Source organism: Enhydra lutris, unplaced genomic scaffold, assembly GCF_002288905.1.
Source record: "Enhydra lutris kenyoni isolate GAN:26980312 unplaced genomic scaffold, ASM228890v2 scaffoldscaffold11, whole genome shotgun sequence".
Lineage (NCBI taxonomy): Eukaryota > Metazoa > Chordata > Mammalia > Carnivora > Mustelidae > Enhydra > Enhydra lutris.
The window spans coordinates 22,079,321-22,098,627 of record NW_019154095.1 but is presented as its reverse complement, the minus strand read 5'-3'; the positions used below and the strand labels follow the sequence as shown (position 1 = coordinate 22,098,627).

Here is a 19,307-nt window from a genome sequence, read left to right as displayed (position 1 = left end):
CTTTCTTTCTCTGTCAAATAAATAAATAAAATTAAAAAAAAAAGATACAACAGATATTCTTAAATACATACATACTCTTAATTGAATTACTACCTCTGAGACTGTTTTGGGAAGAATCCAAACTAAGGCCGAGTGTTTTCCTTTTTTAAAACTGCTTATACATCTACTATCATATTTTGTAAAGAATTATACAAGGTAAGAAAAGCAAGATTAGACTTATTTTACAGAAGAGAGACTAAGTACTCTCCCCCCTAATGATATAACCAGTAAGAGGCAGAGCTTGGGAAAAATTCAACGCTGTTTGTTTCTCTTACACAGTACAGAACAAAGGCATAAAAATGACTGGGATTAAGAATCTTTTTCACCTTCTCTTATGTAAACATCTCTTTTTAAGCATATAAAATGTCAGATTAAATCATGTTTACTAAGGTATATTAAAGAAAACGATTATGTAAAAAACATTTCTATTTCAATATTTACTGCTGGCTTTCAGTATTTATTTTTTTTTAAAGATTTTATTTATTTATTTGACAGAGATCACAAGTAGGCAGAGAGGCAAGCAGAGGGGCGGGGGAGGCAGGCTCCCGGCCAAGCAGAGAGCCAGATGTGGGGCTCGATCCCAGGACCCTGGGACCATGACCTGAGCCGAAGGCAGAGGCTCCAGGTGCCCCAGCTTTCAGTATTCACAACACTGAACTATAGGTCAGTGCACTGGTTACTTAAAATTTATTTACTTAAATTTTTTTTTTTTTTTTTTTTTTTTTTTAAGAAAGTCAACCTTTGAGTATAAATGCTAGTTGGAATGTTTCCTTGGCTGCAAACATCTGAGAAGACAAAATTAAGGTTCTCTCTAGCTCTAAAACAGGGCTGCTGCTTTTAACATTCTGACATTTGGGACCAGACCATTCATTGTTGTGGGCAACTGTCCTTTGCACTGTGAGATGTTTACCAGCATCTCTGGCCTCTATCATTGTTATTAGCAGGCAGCTGCCCCCACAGTTTTCACAACCAAAACTGTATCTAGAAACTACCAAATGTTCCCTGAGAGTAGGGGGCAAATTCATCCCGAACATCCCTTCACTACTATTTGAAAGACAGGCAATATATAAGGGCAGTAATGTTTAATGTAGCATTGGAACAGAAATCATGTATACCTATACTGAAATTTTATAAGTCAGGAAAGTCCAGATAATACTTCCCTAATATTACAGGATTCCAAATTTATCAAGTGTGGGAAAAATACTAGATGTGAAGCTTCTACTTCTGAAACACTACTTAATGGTGTTATACAAAAGAACCATGGCTTTTCATATGAATCTGTTAAGAGCTTGTGTTCCCCACCAGTAGCTCAACAGAGCCATGACAGCATGAAAAGTAAAACACAAAACACTCTGGTAAGAGAAAGGGCATGTGAAGTGAAACAGTATTTTTGCGGGATAAGTAAGATACACGTCAGCATATTAATGAAAACATAAGAGTGAACTGTGATGAAGTTCATAAGCAAAAAGAAACTGTGTGCCAATGTTTACTTCAACAGCTCCCTTACTTCAGTGTTAGAAGACAATTACAAAGCGAAGTCAAGGAAACCCTAAGTTTCTCATTCTGATGAATCTCTACCAGTGTTGTATCAGTGTCGTAACCAGAAGGAAGGAAGAGGTATATGAGGCGCATATAATCACATATATTGCATATAATCAGCATATATAATCATCTTAACCCTGAAAATCTTGTTTCACTGTCATGTTTTTGTTGTGTCATCCTGAGAATGTATACAGGTTCATTCCCTTTTTTCAACTGTGTGGATATAGAAGGTGTTTATGTATATATATGTTTGTGTATATATACACATATTTATATACATATATATGTATGTGTGTATGTGTATGTATATACATATATGTACAATACATATGTATATATACATCTAGTATATGTATATATACATCTAGATATATCTATATCTTGATGCAAGAAAAAGCCATTCATTTCTCAGTGGCCTTTTAAGCTCTCTTCTCATATTTTGAATGACTAGCTAAGATTTTAATACTATGCATTTCCTATTTCTCATTACTTCACAGTTTAATCTATTACCTATAGATAGCACTTTGATTACCTGACGCAGTCTCTCCCCTTGATGCAAAACTGTAAGGTGGTATCATTTACTGATACATATTTTATACTTTTCTAAATTTCCACAATGAACACTTATTAATTTTATGATCATAGAGTAAATTTTAAAAGCAAAAGCTGAAATAGAAGAAGGCAAAGTATCCTATTTAAAAAACTAATTAGAAGAATCAGAGAAAACAGCCTAGAAGCAAATGATACATTTTTAGGACTACACCTAGCCATATATATCTTTAAGTCTCCAGGGTCTTATTAAGTCTTGGTCATATTTAAAAGGATTCTATTTGTCAAGATTACAGAGGTTGCATGATCTTTCACCCATATTTAAATAGGCAATCTTTATGAAGAAAATAGGCATTATCTCTGATGCATAGGTCTCAGATTTCTTAACATTTCAGGCAAAATTTTAAAATGGATTTTATCAAGATTTAAACATTAACCAGTTATTAACCATATAAATTTAGAGATATATATTTTAAAATAATTCAGTCTAATTATCATGAAATTAGTCCATGAATGACTTTATCATGTTAGAAGACCTGCCATTCTAATTCTGACTACTCATTTATCTTGAAATATTATTTTCTTCATTTATAAAATACCTGCTCTCTGACCTCACAGTATTGTTCCTTAGTATCTACAAGATAATGTGCATCAAAATCACTATATATATTACATATCAGCATTTCTCAGAATGTGTCTAGTAGCTATGTAAGGTGAATGGAGACAAAATAAGTTTGAAAGCTTTGGGTTAAACAAAATTTCCTTATCAATGAATATGTACCATTCACTTCTACATGGGTAATACAAATGCAGTATTTACCAAACATCTAATGAGGAAAAAATTTAGAGAATAATAACAATGATCTCATTTAATCTTTGACACCAGTCTTTTGGGTAAGTTTGACCATTAGACAACAAAAAATAGGTGATAGGATTGAACTCAGAATTATTAGCATCTAAAGCATGAAATTTTTAAGCATTCATTGAAAGCCTTTATGTTCTGGAAATTTTTCTTATTAATTTTCAGGTGTACAACATAGTGATTCCCCATTTATTAACCAGACAAAATGATCACAATAAACTACATATATCCATCACCACACAAACTTGTTAAAATACTACCATATTCCCTATGCTGTACATTGCATTCTCCTTATAAGTAGAAATTTCTAATTTTTAATGTTCTTCCCCATCCTACCCATCTCTCAACCCCTGCCTCTTCCCTCTGACAACTGACACTTTGTTCTCTGTATTTGACTGCTTCTGCTTTAATTTGTTCTTTAGATTCTACATACAAGTGAAATTATATGGTATTTGCCTTTCTCTGACTTATTTCACTTAGCATGATACCCTCTAGGTCCATCCATGTTGCCTCAAATGACAAGATTTCCTTCCTTATGGATGAGTAACATTCCATTGTGTGTTTGTGTGTACATCACATCTTCATCTCTTCACCTAATAATGAACGCTTACCTTGCATCTATATCTTGGCTGTTGTAAATAATGCTGCAATAAACATAGAGGTGCATATTATCTTTTCAAATTAGTGTTTTCATTTTCTTTGGATAAATACCCAGAAGTGCAATTGCCGGATCACAGAGTAGTTCTGAGTTTTTGAGGAGCATCCATACTGTTTTTCACAGTGGTGTTGTCATATTGCTTTCCCACCATTCATGCAGGAGCGTTCCCTTTCCTCCTGCTAACCCCTGTCACTTTGTCTTTTCGACTCTCCGTTCTGCCATGTTAGGTGATATCTCGTTGTGGCTTTGATTTGCATTCACTGATGATTAGTGGTTTTGAGCATCTCTTCCTATATCTGTTGTATTCTTTGGAAAACTGTTCAGGTCCTCTGCTCATTTTTTAATTATACTGGTTTTTTTTTATTACTGAGTTGTGTGAGTTTTCTATGTATTTTTGATATTAACCCCTTATCAAATATATCCTTTGTACATATCTTCTCCCATCCAGTAGACTGCCTTTTCATTTTGTTAATGATTTCCTTCCCTATGTAAAAGCATTTTACTTGATATAGTCCCATTTGTTGATTTTGGCCTTTTTTGCTCTTGCCTAAAGAAATATCAAGGAAAATATTGCTTAGAGAAATGTCCAATACTATGTTACCTTTTAAGAATTTCTCCAGGCTTGAAGTCTTAAATCCCTTTTTGAGTTTTTTTGTGTATATTTTAAGAAAGTGGTCTAGTTTTCCCAACACCATGTATTGAAGAGACCATCTTTTCCCCATTGTATATTCTTGCCTCCTTTGTCAAAGATTAAACCCATGTAATAAACCCCAATAACGTGAATTATTTGTGGACTTTAAGCTGCTCCACTAATCTATGTGTTTTTGTATAGTAGTATACTGTTTTGATTACCATAGCTTGGTAGTATACTTTGAAATCAAGGCTCTTGACACTGCCAGATTTTTCTTTCTCAAGACAGCTTTGGTTACTCCATATCTTTTGTGGTTCCATTTTAGATTTCTTTGTTCCAGTTCTGTGAAAAATGCCATTGGTATTTTGATAGGGATTACACCGAAGCTATAGACTGCATTGTGTAGTATGCACTGCACATCCAAATGTTAATTCTTCTGACTTATGAGTGTTGTATATCTTTCCATTTATTTATTGTCATTTCTTTTATCAATGTCTTAGTTTTCACAGTATAGAAAAATGTTTATAGATGTATAGCATACACCCAGAAAAGTTCCTATTTCACAAGTTTAAAGTTAAATGAATTTCACAAACTGATCATACCTGTGTGCCTATCACCTAAATGAAGAAATGGGGTATCTACAAGCTGTCTCCTGTCTCTTCTAATTCCAGTTACAACCCATACAGCTCAAATGTACCACTTCCCTGACATTTAACACATGGATAAGTTCTGCCTGGTTTTGTGCCAGGCTTCTTTCACTTTATAGCTTTGAGATTTGTTCTTTTTGTTGTAAGCAGTTATTTGTATTTCACTATTTATAATTTATTCTACTGATAGACATTTAGGTTGTTGCCACTCTGGGGCTATTAAGAATAATGCTATTAACGTTTTTCTACACTGCATTTGGCACTCATATGTATGCATTTCTCTTAAATATATATTTATGAGAAATTCCAGGATCGTGGGTATGAGTATGATCAGTTTTAATACATGTTGTCAGCTTTTAAACTGCTTGAGTGAATTCATTTTCTAGGTACTGAAACTCTGCACGGTATCAGTGTTACTGATTTTAATAATTATGCTGATGGTATCATAGCACTGTACTGTGTTTTAACTTCCATTTACATAGGTAATAATTAGGTTGAAATCCTTTTCATATGTTTAGTGGCCATTCCTATAGCCTCTTTTGAGAAACTGTAATCAAGTCTTCCCCAAATTTTTGCCACTGAGTTGTGTTTCTTCTTTATGTCTTCTGGATCCAAGTCTTTGTGAAGACATCTGTATTACAAATATCTTCTCCACTCTGTGACTTATCTTGATGATGATAGTTCCTAATTGTAAGGTATTTCAATGTAGCATGTTTTCCATTCATATTTATCTCCATAATCCAGGGGGATTTATGTTTATGGTATATGACAACTGTTAAGATTCTGTATTTTTCAATTACTCTAGCACCATTTATTAAAAAGGCCCTGGTTCCACACTACATTTTGGTTATTACTATGGCCATAAATGTGTGCATATGTCTGTTGAATGAAAGACAAATACACCAATATAACAGAATGAGCTTGCACAATTAATAAAATGCTGTTTTAAGTAATGCAGCTTTAATATACGTTTTGAAATTTGGTAACCTAAAGTCAGTTGGCTTTGTGCTTCTCTTTCAAGAATTTGAATTTCTATGGATTTCCTGAAATATCAAGTGATAATCCTAATCAATACCTGAAATGAAAACTGGTCAGAGGGAAAAAATAAAGGCTTTTTGTAACTAACATGGTTTTTATGCTTAAAAAATATAAAACTGGATCTTATAAAGACAACTGTTATTAAACTGCTATTAAACAGGAAAAATGGCAATCTAGTTATGTAGTGTTTGGGACAAAAGAACTAATAACCCAGAATTCTATTTAGAAATCACAACTTCAGAGGAAAAGAAAAAAAATAAATATTTCTGGAAATAATAGAGAACTTCATAATGCAATCCTCAAGTATTTACAAAGTTAGTTCACGTTAACCTAACACTGACATAAATAATTCTTCATGAATAATTTAACACAAATTCCTTAAAACACCTAACAGAGTTGAAGTAAACCATTTATGTAATTAGCAAAATTACAACTCAATTAGCTGATCTTTATGTACAACAGTTAACTACAAATCTCCAAAGTGTAAATGGAAATTGTCTTATATAGCTTACTCCCCACTAACACACTTGATGTACACTGGTCATCAAGAATAAATGCCAAGTTATAAAATTCCTTTATATATTCATAAGATACTCCGTACCACTGAAAGAGGTAAACAGCCTCATTATAATATTCTAAAAAACACAAATCCTACATGGTAATTTCTCTATAGAAATACAGATTAAGGGACGCCTGGGTGGCTCAGTTGGTTAAGCAGCTGCCTTCGGCTCAGGTCATGATCCCAGCGTTCTGGGATCGAGTCCCACATCAGGCTCCTTGTTCTGTGGGGAGCCTGCTTCTCCCTCTGCCTCTGCCTGCCACTCTGCCTGTGCTCTCTCTATCTTTCTGACAAATAAATAAATAAAAATTTAAAAAAAAAAAAAAAAAGAAATACAGATTAAAATATGAAGAAAATACCAAAGAAGGATGGCACTAATTTTCAAGTTATATCTTGAAATTTAAACACATCTATTATAAAGAAAAACATTTACTATTATCATTCTAATGAACAATCATTATTTAAAGTTCTGTACTAGTAACCATTTCATTTGTAAAGCAAAATTAATCTCGTATTTTGTTTCAGTAATATGAAAACACATTATTATGTAAATAAGTTCATTAAAACAACTTAAACCATAATTTCCTGTTTCAGTGTATGTTGACATTATGCATATAAAAGGCAGGAAGATAAATTTGCTTGGGAATATGTTAAAATGCAAAACAAGAAAAAAAGCTCTATACTAACGGGCAACATTCTGCTGCTCCTTTCCACAGTGCTTTAATAGGCAGACTAAAGGCTTTGTCTATACTGCTAAGCAGTTAATATCTCACATAAACTTAAACCTGTATCCACATCTCTGAGGCCAGGAGTACATTCACGCATCGTTGCTCTAGCAAGAAGCTCCTGAATTTCTAAGATCTTTTTATTTTTATAAAATACAAGAGGGTAAGGAGTTGGAACAAAATTCATCTTTTGAAATACCTTAGCTATTGGGGCGCCTGGGTGGCTCAATGGGTTAAAGCCTCTGCTTTAGGCTCAGGTCATGATCCCAGGGTTCTGGGATCGAGCCCCACATAGGGCTCTCTGCTCAGCAGGGAGCCTGCTTTCCTTCCTCTCTCTCTGCCTGCCTCTCTGCCTACTTGTGATCTGTCTGTCAAATAAATAAATAAAATCTTAAAAAAAAAAAAAAAGAAATACCTTAGCTATAGGTTTAAATTTCATTATTTCTAACTTGATTCAAGTTGCTGAAAGTTAAGATAAATATGTTAAAAGATGTATGTATGAAGGAAATGCTTTTCCCTTTACAGAAAATTCTCCCGATGTGTTCCTCTGGGCCTCAGAGTATCTTTTCCTAAGGTCCATGCCAATCACTACCTGAAAAATAGTAATATAAAAATGTGGAAAAAGATAAATAATTTTCTAAATAAATAATCTCTCTCTAATCTGAACTTTAAAATAAATGTTCCTGTCAGAAGAACTGGTTTATGCTGAATTAACAGTGACATGTTAATCCTATTCTTCTTCTGACTAGTGAGACCATTAAAAGGAGAATTAAGATAATCTAATTTTAGAAACAAAAATCTAGTATGAATCCTTATAATCATTTAATAAAACACTTCCTGAGGACCAGCTACATACAAGTTGTCAAGATAAAAATAGCTTCAAAGAAACTCCATTATGTCTAAGGATTTGACTAAAGTGGGATATATAAAATATTGAAGAATTATTGTACTAAAAAGTGCATAGATACGTAAATGGACTAACTACATGTTAATAAATATGTGAAGGGAAGTAGGGACACTTCCAATGTAATTACGTAATGCATCTCAGCAGGATGGCAAAATCAGGTGAGATATGAAGGATGGGTACAATTTTATAGATAGATATAGAGGACATTTCAGGAATGGAAGCAGGAAAAAGGCATATATTTAGGAAACAAACAATGGCACAAATAGGCTAACACTGAGTTTGTTTGCAAAGTAGAAGAGTTAACAGGTTGAAAAGTAAAATTACAATGGGAAAGGTACTTGGGATTGTAAACTGGTAACTTGGGTCCATACATATTATAATAACTTATGTTTTAGGAATATTCACCTAGTATCCTAAAATATTCAGCTATGAAGTCTACTGCCTCACATGTAGTCAGTAAACAATAGGTCACATCCATTGTCAGTTACTGTTACTGGCACAAACTTTGGGAGCTTATTACTCCAGTAAACTACATGTAAGAAGATTAGATGATTTAGAAAAGCAATAGACAATAGAGATAACTTTAAGAAAGGCAGCAGCTTTCATGTAAGGACTATTCTGAGTTGAAGGCAGTTGAGGAGAAGATAAAAGAAAGATTTCTGGCCTCCCCAATCTGCCTAAAAGCAGCATATAAAATTACAAAGGTGTCCCTCCTCCCCTTCTACCAGGAAGGAGAAAGGTAAATTCCTATAGACAACTTTAGACCTTTATCAAGAAATGTGGGGGAGTGGGGAGAAGGCACCTTGTAACTTAATTCTGCACAATAAATCTGACTTTTACTTACCTTGCTTTTCCTGGTCACCTCTGAGTATTACTGATTTTTCCCTGAGTAACTCCCATGTATAAAGGAAGTATACTTCTTTTTTTTTTTTTTTTTTAAAGATTTTATTTATTTATTTGACAGAGAGAAATCACAAGTAGGCAGAGAGAGAGGAGGAAGCAGGCTCCCTGCTGAGCAGAAAGCCCGATGTGGGGCTCGAACCCAGGACCTGGGATCATGACCTGAGCCGAAGGCAGCGGCTTGACCCACTGAGCCACCCAGGCGCCCCAAGGAAGTATACTTCTTAATAAATGTCTGTTTTTCTCTTATAATTCCGTATTTTGTTATAATGGTCCTAGCCAAAAACTCAGAAGAGTAGAGGAAAAACTATTTTTTTCTTCCCCTATACAAGTTAACACATTTCATAAGAATGTTGGTTAATTTTCCATATACTTTAACAAATCAAATAAAAAGCAATGCTTAATGCTTTTCAACCTAAGGAATATACTCTTAAAAGACAGTAATAACAAATTTATAAGATTTCCTAAATTTACACTTTGAACTAGTAGGAACATCCAGTCTTTGCATTAGGACTTTATGTAATAGGAACAGATCAGTGACAAAAACTGGTAATGGTAAGTACCTGACGGCAGGACTTTTTATGTCTTACTGGTGTCGTGGTAAAAGGCAGACAAATACAAATAATACAAAATAAGTAGATTTGATAGCATGTTAGATGATTTAGTGCTACGAAGGAAGAATAAAATAGGAAAGGGACAGAAGAGTATGGGTATCGGGAAGGAGAAGAGGAAAGGATAATACTTTCTAGTCAGGCTGTTGGAAAGATTTCCTTGATAATTATTTCCACTTATTTTTCTTTAAAATAATTTAATTTTTAAAAACACTCTATAACTCCTATAACTAATGAAAGATTTCAAAAAATATACACACATGGCAAAACCTGTATCTAAATGACTATGGCAGCTGATCATCCAAACAGTCTAACTCTGACACCGTATCATTGCCATCTTCAGGAGAAATCTGAGACCAAACTGATCCTTACCTAACTCTGGCTAGCAACTAGTCCTTAAAACCTGACTGGGCAATGAACAAAGTGAATTATTTCCCAATGTATAGAGTTCCATCAAGAAGTTCAAAGAAAGTCATAATGTAGGAAGAAGAAATAATAACTTGTTGGCTTTAATATTATAGGTATTTGAAGCACTATAAACAATGAATCTCAAACTTATGTTGTAATCTATAGAGTTAAACAGAATTTATAACATTCTGCCATATGAAAATTTCATTCAAAACTGCAATTTTAGGAGTTAAGAATTTAATATTCTAGGTGATTGTGGCAACATGGTTATGATTTTCAAAGACCTTGTCTTTTAGAGATACCTACTGAAGTATTTCTGTATGGAAGGTGAAGAAAACTGAGAGGAAGAAGAGATGAAACAAGTATTGTTATGAGCTAGTAATTGTTTGGTAACAGGTACATGAAGGATGTCATTACATTATTCTCTCAAAATCTGTGTTTTCAAAATGAAAAAGTTAGAGAAAGTCACATTTTTAAACAGTTAATCTTCACCAACCTAATAAATATTAAGCCCAAAGACAGTTGATCTAGTTTTCCAAAGTTGATTACAATATATCCCATTCACCAAACAAAAACAAAATACCTAAAAGAGTAAAGCAAACAAAATAAATAAATTCAGTAGCAGTTATTAATGTGAACTTTGCTACTGATTCAACTGCACATCAATTTTCTTTTTAATGTTGTAGCAAACACTTTGTAGCATTTTAATATGAAGACTGCCAGGGTTCTGAATGATGTTTTAATTAATCTGTTCTTAACTGAATTTACCATTAATGGGACACCGACTACAAACTATTCCTGTTGCCTCTCCTGGCATTACATAATACCGCTGTAGCAATATGTAAAGGTGAAAAACTAGGTTATGAATGTTTATTTCATGTGGTAGGTACCCTAATTTTCTTAAACACTAAAGCAGTCCTCACCCTAAAAAAACACATTATATATGCATGCATGTGTGTATATAGTAGAGGTAGTATTAGAAGAGAAAGAACAAAACTTTAGATTTACAGACAAAATCTGTTCTCACTAAATACTGCACATGATTTTTGATTCCTATATAAACAGGATGAAAGGGGTACCTGACTGGCCCAGTCAGTAGAGCACCTGACTCTTGATCTTGGGGGTCCTTAATTCGGGCCCCATGTTGTGTGTGAATACTATATTAAAAATAAACAGGATTAAAGTTCAAAATATGAATGCTTAGAACAAACACTTACCACTTGTCCATTGTGTGGGTTCTTATGAGCATATGGAGGTCCACGAATATGATTCCACATCTGCCCAGAAGTCATAGCAAAGACTATACACTGAAAAACAGGGTGTAATGTTATAATATGTAAATCAAAGTATATCAGAATTCTGCATCTTTTAAAAATAATGATCACAAAACTAAATTTAAAAAAATCATGTATCACTTCACCCATTAGAATAATTTTTACTTACTAACTATGGGACTTTGGGAATTAATCCCAAATGAAAGAGCAAGATAAAGCCATAGCCAGAGTTATAAGTAATAGGCCTGATGGAAAATTTAAAGCAATAATCATAAGGATACTCACTGGGCTTGAGAAAAGAATAGAAGACATCAAGGAGACCCAAACCACAGAGATGAAGAATACAATGAATGAGATTGGAAACTGGCTTGATGCAATGAACAGCAGGCTAGAAGAAGCAGAGGAACACAAGTAAGTGACCCAGAAGATAAAATAATGAAGCTGAACAGAAGAGAGAAAGAATTATGGAACATGAGAATAGACTTCGGGAACTCAGTGACTCCATCAAACGTAGTAACATAGGAGTCCCAGAACAAGAAAAGAGAAAAGGGAGTAGAATATTTATTTCAAAAAATAATAGCAGAATACTTCACTTATCTTGGGAAGGCAACAGACATCCAGATCCAGGAGGCACAGAGACCTTCTAATCAAAATCAACAAATGCAAGCCAACACCAAGACATAAACTGATATAGAACAAATCTTAAAAGCGGCAAGGTAAAATAAGTCCTTAACTCATAAGATCCATAAGACTAGCTGGAAATTTCTCAGCAGAAATTTAACAGGCCAGAAGACAGTGGCATGATATATTCAACATGCTGGATGGGAAAAATCCACAGCCAAGAATATTCTATGCAGCAAGGCTATCATTCAGAATAGAAGGAGAGATAAGGAATTTCCCAAACAAAAACTAAAGGAGTTCACTGACCATTAAATCAGCCCTGCAAGTAATACTAAAGAGGACTCTTTGACTGGAAAGACCCAAAGTGACAAAGACAAGGAAGGATCAGAGAAATCTCCAGAAATGACAATAAATAAATAAGATCTTACTTTGAATGCAAATGGACTAAAAGTTCAAATTAAAAAACACAGGATGGGCGCCTGAGTGGCTCAGTGGGTTAAAGCCTCTACCTTCAGGTCAGGTCATGATCCCAGGGTCCTGGGATCGAGCCCCACATCGGGCTCTCTGCTCAGCGGGGAGCCTGCTTCCTCCTCTCTCTCTGCCTGCCTCTCCACCTACTTGTAATCTCTGTCAAATAAAAAAATACAATCTTAAAAAAAAAAAACGGTGTCACAATGGATTAAAAATTCAAGACCCATCTATATGCTGCTTCTAAGAGACCAATTTTAGACCTAAAGATACCTGCAGAGTGAAAGTCAGGGGATGGAGAAAAATTTACCATACAAAGGGATCTTGAAAGAAAGTTGGAGTAGCAACTTACCTCAGAAAAACTACACTTTACAGCGATGACCATAACAAGAAGACTAAGAAGGGCACTATATCATAATAAAGGGGACAATCCAACAAGAAGATACAGTAATTGTAAATATTTATGCCCCCAACCTCAGAGCACCCAAATATATAAAACAATAACAAAAAAGAATTGATAATAATAGAGTAATAGGGGAATTTAACATTCCACTTACATCAAGTGACAGATCATCTAAGCAGAAAATATATAAGGAAACAATAGCTTCAAATGACACATTGGACCAGATGGACTTAACAGATATATTCAGAACATTCTATCCCAAAACATTCTTCTCAAGTACACATGGGACATTCTCCAGAGTAGACCACATAACAGGTCACAAATCAGGCTTCAACAAATACAAAATGACAGATCATACCATGTACCCTTTCTGACCAAATGATATGAAACTAGAAGTCAACCACAAGAAAAATTTGGAAAGACCACAAATACATAGAGGTTAAACCACAGGCTACTAAACAATGAATGGGTCAACCAGGAGATCAAAGAAGAAATTTTTAAAAAATACATGGAAAAAATGAAAACAAAACAGTCCAAAATCTTTGGGACACAACAGAAGCAGTCCTAAGCAAAAGTGTATAGCAACACAGGCCTACCTCAAGAAGCAAGAAAAGTCTCAAGCAACTTAACATTACACCCTTTAGGGCTAGAAAAAGAACAACAAAAGAAGATATAGAAACTAAAAAAAAACCCAACCCAATAAACAGACCAGTGGAACCAGGAGCTGGTTCTCTGGAAAAAAAAATCAATAAAATTGATAAACCTTCAGCCAGACTTCGCAAAAAGAGAAAGGACCCAAATAAATAAAATCACAAATGAGAAAGAAGAAATAACAACCATTACCACAGAAATACATACAAGAGAATATTATGAGCAATTATATGCCAACAAATTAGATTATCTGGAAAAAATGGAGGCACTCCGAGAAATATTTAAACTACCAAAACTGAAACAGGAAGAAATAGAAAACTTGAACAGACTAATAACCTGCAAAGACACTGAATTAGGAATCCAAAAACTCTCAACAAACAAAAAGGCCAGGACCAGATGGCTGCAGAGGTGAATTCTACCAATGCTTCAAGGAGAGTTAATACCCATTGTTCTCAAACTGTATCAAAAAAATAGAAAACTTCCAAAGTCATGCTATGCGGCCAGCATTACCCTAATACCAAAACCAGATAAAGACTATAGTAAAAAAAAGAGGGGTGCCTGGGTGGCTCAGTTGGTTACGCAACTGACTCTTGATTTCAGCTCAGGGCATGATCTCAAAAGAAGTTGGCTTCAGATTCTCTCTTTTGCTTTCCCTCTCTTTCTCCTCCCTCTGCCCCTCCCCATTCACACACACTCTCTCAAATTAAAAAATAATAAATAAAAAAATCTTTTTTAAAAGGGGGAGAGGTGAGGACTAGAGGAAGAGGAGAGAGAGAATCTGAAGCAGTCTCTGTCTCACATCCTCGAGATCATGACCTGAGCTGAAATCAAGAGTCAAACACCCAACTGACTGAGACACCTAGGTGTCCCCTATTATATACTTATTCTTAAAATTAGCTACAGAAAATACCTTACCAGTACTGTACTGTATTTATCAAAAATAATCTGCATATAAACGGACCCACACAATTCAAACCTGATTTGTTCAAAGGTCAACTATATTCACTTTACAGTAAAGACTAAAAATATCCTGTTTTATATAATCCTCTCTACAGTCCATGTCCTTACAATGTTATATTACAAATAATTTAATGACTTCTTCACTTTAATTACCAGAGTAACAAGAGACAACCACATCAGAAAATTCATACACTATTCATTTCTACTAATCATAAGTGACTTTATTTGTAGTAAATTTATAGTATAACCATTATTTCCTATCACTCAGTCTATACACTGCACTTGAAAGAAAAAAAGGTAGGAAGTATCCTTCTTGAGACTAAATATTTTATTTCATGGAAAGGAGTTACACACTGAACATAACTGTCTCAACAAGTATTACTTATAACCACCACTGAGTTGGATTAAGGTTAGCAGTGAGTGGCATGGAGTACAGAAGCTAGACAGTCATTCCAAGTATTGGATCTTCATAGTGAGGTTTATTTAATTACGACTTTATAACAAGCAAAAGACTCGGGCAACCACACAACATTAAAAAAGAAAGAAAAAGGAGGTCCATTCATGTATGAGTAGTTTTAAGATGTTCTTTTAATTACTGAGGTTACTGTCTGTCTTCATTACACAAAATTAGGAACTACATTAAGAAAATGGTACCCTAAAAATATATGAAATCTTTTCATTATATTCTTGCCATAGTCCTAACACAAAAATATACATGAGGCTATATACAGAAACTACCAATTTGCAAACAGACATACCCATCTTTAAATGACTCCAAGTTAAAAAAAGCAGTTGCTTCACTGAAAAAAACATTAGCAGCACTTACCTGCTTCTCACTTATAAAGAAAACAAAGTAAAGAAAAAAAAAAGCCCACAGAGATAGTACGTGCATAATATTAGAAGTTACATAATTTCAAATAAATTTGGAAAGGTAATCATTCTGATGTGAGAGCCGCCTTCAGTTTTGAATGGTCACAAGAAATACATTTCAAATGATACAACACAATATGCAGACACCAAAGAACCCTTCAGGCATGTGAAACTCATGTAATAGTTTGTATTAATTTCAAGCTTAAATTTGTCACAAAACTTAATTAAACTGATCTAATTTCTTTGAGACAGAAGACACATTAAGGTATGTGAATCATCTTACAATATAGATCATCAGTGTTAAAAGGCAGAAAACTGCTTCTGTCCTACTAAGATTTACTGTGATAATAAAGTTTGGGTTATTAGATTTTTTAAAAAATGATGTTTATATTTCACGTTTTTAATTGCAACTTCTTAGGATATTTTTCTTTGCATGTGAAATGACTATAAGTATCACACTTATATTTCTGCTCTGAAATGACAGCCATCTATGAAGAGCTTTAGGCTGCCATGAAGATCTGTGCTAAGGGCTACAAAACATTTTAACTCATTTTGATATTCCAAGCCAACATTTATTTCTGAAAACTATAAACTATAGATTTATATTATACTCCTTAAAATTATGTAGCGGTGTAGTTCAATATTTTACCCAGCCATTCTATTTTAAACTCATCATAAAACAGGTAATGTGTAAGCTTATTGTTTATCATCCTTCTTCTTTCAGGGATGGAGGAAGGGAAAATGGAGTAAAACCAGAATCAATGCTTATTCAGCTCTATAAACAATTACCACCACTTATAAACAGGAGTTAATAGCATTTTTTTTCAAGACCAGGAGGAACTTATGAATACTCCTTTACCTAATTTTTTTTTTAAACTCAGAATCAGGAAGCTCTAATATACTTTTTAAATATTTGCATATCTTCCTCCATATAAGGAAATTGCAAACTTTGTCTCTAATCTATACCCTAAAGCTCTATGAACAGCTTCCTATCTCCAGGAAACACCACATTCTCAGCCTGTGAGTCACATACCATAATATGAATAATGAAAAGAAAAAAAAAAAAAAAACCCTAGCAATAAAATAGTCTATAGAACTAAGGATGCGTAACACAGTAAATCCCCTGGGAGATACTTCTGCAAAGGTTCAATATACAAATTCTAACTGTACAGGCTTGGTCTTTACCAAGAAATGGGTATGTGGACAGAGCTTCTTTAACAAACTTTTTCTCGTTATTCTCATTTGCATACAATTTTTGGTATTATAGAAGTGGTCTGGTCTAATTCATTATTTTTATTTTAGAAGCTTTCCTTTTCTGTGCAATCCAATCTTTCATCAGAGAAAAATTACTAACAAACATTATCTTTCCCAAAGGAAAAGGGGATATTGGTTATTTCAAACAAATGTTTGAAAATCTGAATCAATGGGTTAGCATTTTGGTTCGCCTCTTAACTTTGTAAGGCTATCTTAAGAATTGGGTAAGATTAGAAATGAACAAATCCATTTTTTCTCCTACTTCAGTCTAGCTGTTTTTACAATAAATAGTCATGTTTGCTGAGGGTAGTGGTGGCTATCAGGCAGAATGAAGATTCAAATTAGTTTCCATAAGCTATCTATAGCTAAGGAAAATATCACGGTTTGTATATTTCTATATTAATGAAAAACAGAGAGAAAACTTTCAAGAGGAGGAGCTTTTTAAATTCAACATTTTGTCATCAGACCAGAGTTTTAAAATATATTGTTTGAAAACATGTCTGTACTCTGCAGCCTGTTACTAACTTCTAAAAGTCTGCCATTGGGGAGTGTGCACACTTGCCAAGATTTCCTTCTCAAGTATGTGTTTCTGAATGTTAGAATATTTTCTGCTATGCCAAGGTAATTAGCTTCCAAGGATTCAAAGCAGAAATACAAAATCTGCATGATGTAGCAGAGGATGGAAGAAAATTGATCTGTTCAAGTATTTAACATTTGTGCACCATATAAAACTTTAGGCATTTATTTGTAGTCATAATGGCTCGCTACATCCATTGGTTTAAACATCCAACATATGAGATACATGTCCCAATTTAGAGAAGCCCAGAATCATTAAAAGAATTTAGAAATAGAAGTAAGACACATGGGATCAACTCCTAGCCAATCATTTTCTAGCTGTGTAAGCTACAAGTTAAGTTTGCTGAATCTTAGTTTCCTTGTTTATAAAAGGAAGAGAATACAAATTCCTTTCCATTATTATTTTAAATAAGTACAGAAAACATAACCCAAAGAAGGAAAAGACTCAATAAATAGTAGTGATGATTACTATTAGCTTACAACAACAATTCTGGGGAGGAAAATAATGAAGGCATGCTATTGTCAACTGAGTCTAACTCAGAGAGATTACATTATCAGTGTTTTGGTAGACTAAAACAGTGACAAGATTTGGCAAAACACTAAATACTACATAACTTTTAACTTTACAGAAAACTGAAACAAATACTATATTTTCATTAAAAAACCTGGGTAGCTTTACTGAATGAAGCAACTTGAAAACCAGCCTGAGCAAAACCCAAAACACTTTTGTAAACATATATTTTTATCCCCAGGGGCACAGGTCTGTGAATCGCCAGGTTTACACACTTCACAGCACTCATCATAGCACATACCCTCCCCAATGTCCATAATCCCACCCCCCCAACCCCCCTCCCGCCATTAACCCTCAGTTTGTTTTGTGAGATTAAGAGTCACTTATGGTTTGTCTCCCTCCCAATCCCATCTTGTTTCATTTACTCTTCTCCTACCCCCTTAAGCCCCCATGTTGCATCTCCTCTCCCTCATATCAGGGAGATCATATGATAGTTGTCTTTCTCCGATTGACTCACTTCGCTAAGCATGATACCCTCTAGTTCCATCCGCGTCGTCGCAAATGGCAAGACTTCATTTCTTTTGATGGCTGCATAGTATTCCATTGTGTATATATACCACATCTTCTTTATCCATTCATCTGTTGATGGACATCTAGGTTCTTTCCATACTTTGGCTATTGTAGACAGTGCTGCTATAAACATTCGGGTGCACGTGCCCCTTCGGATCACTACGTTTGTATCTTTAGGGTAAATACCCAGCAGTGCAATTGCTGGGTCATAGGGTAGTTCTATTTTCAACATTTTGAGGAACCTCCATGCTGTTTTCCAGAGTGGTTGCACCAGCTTGCATTCCCACCAACAGTGTAGGAGGGTTCCCCTTTCTCCGCATCCTCGCCAGCATCTGTCATTTCCTGACTTGTTAATTTTAGCCATTCTGACTGGTGTGAGGTGGTATCTCATTGTGGTTTTGATTTGTATTTCCCTGATGCCGAGTGATGTGGAGCACTTTTTCATGTGTCTGTTGGCCATTTGGATGTCTTCTTTGCAGAAATGTCTGTTCATGTCCTCTGACCATTTCTTGATTGGATTATTTGTTCTTTGGGTGTTGAGTTTGCTAAGTTCTTTATAGATTTTGGACACTAGCCCTTTATCCGATATGTCATTTGCAAATATCTTCTCCCATTCTGTCAGTTGTCTTTTGGTTTTGTTAACTGTTTCCTTTGCTGTGCAAAAGCTTTTGATCTTGATAAAATCCCAATAGTTCATTTTTGCCCTTGCTTCCCTTGCCTTTGGCGATGTTCCTAGGAAGATGTTGCTGCGGTTGAGGTCGAAGAGGTTGCTGCCTGTGTTCTCCTCAAGGATTTTGATGGATTCCTTTCTCACATTGAGATCCTTCATCCATTTTGAGTCTATTTTCGTGTGTGGTGTAAGGAAATGATCCAATTTCATTTTTCTGCATGTGGCTGTCCAATTTTCCCAACTCCATTTGTTGAAGAGGCTGTCTTTTTTCCATTGGATATTCTTTCCTGCTTTGTCGAAGATTAGTTGACCATAGAGTTGAGGGTCTATTTCTGGGCTCTCTATTCTGTTCCATTGATCTATGTGTCTGTTTTTGTGCCAGTACCATGCTGTCTTGATGATG

General features: G+C 34.6%; 1 protein-coding gene across 2 annotated transcripts in view; it reads right to left on the bottom strand.

The window, feature by feature from the left end:
• The window catches only part of LOC111144512 (tumor suppressor candidate 3), a 249,406-nt gene that overhangs the window by 78,404 nt on the left and 151,695 nt on the right, over positions 1-19,307 (bottom strand). For both annotated transcript variants that reach the window (XM_022498825.1, XM_022498824.1), the window contains exon 6: positions 11,294-11,383. In XM_022498825.1, coding sequence (XP_022354533.1) covers positions 11,294-11,383 — 90 coding nt within the window. The remainder of the gene's footprint in view (positions 1-11,293; positions 11,384-19,307) is intronic.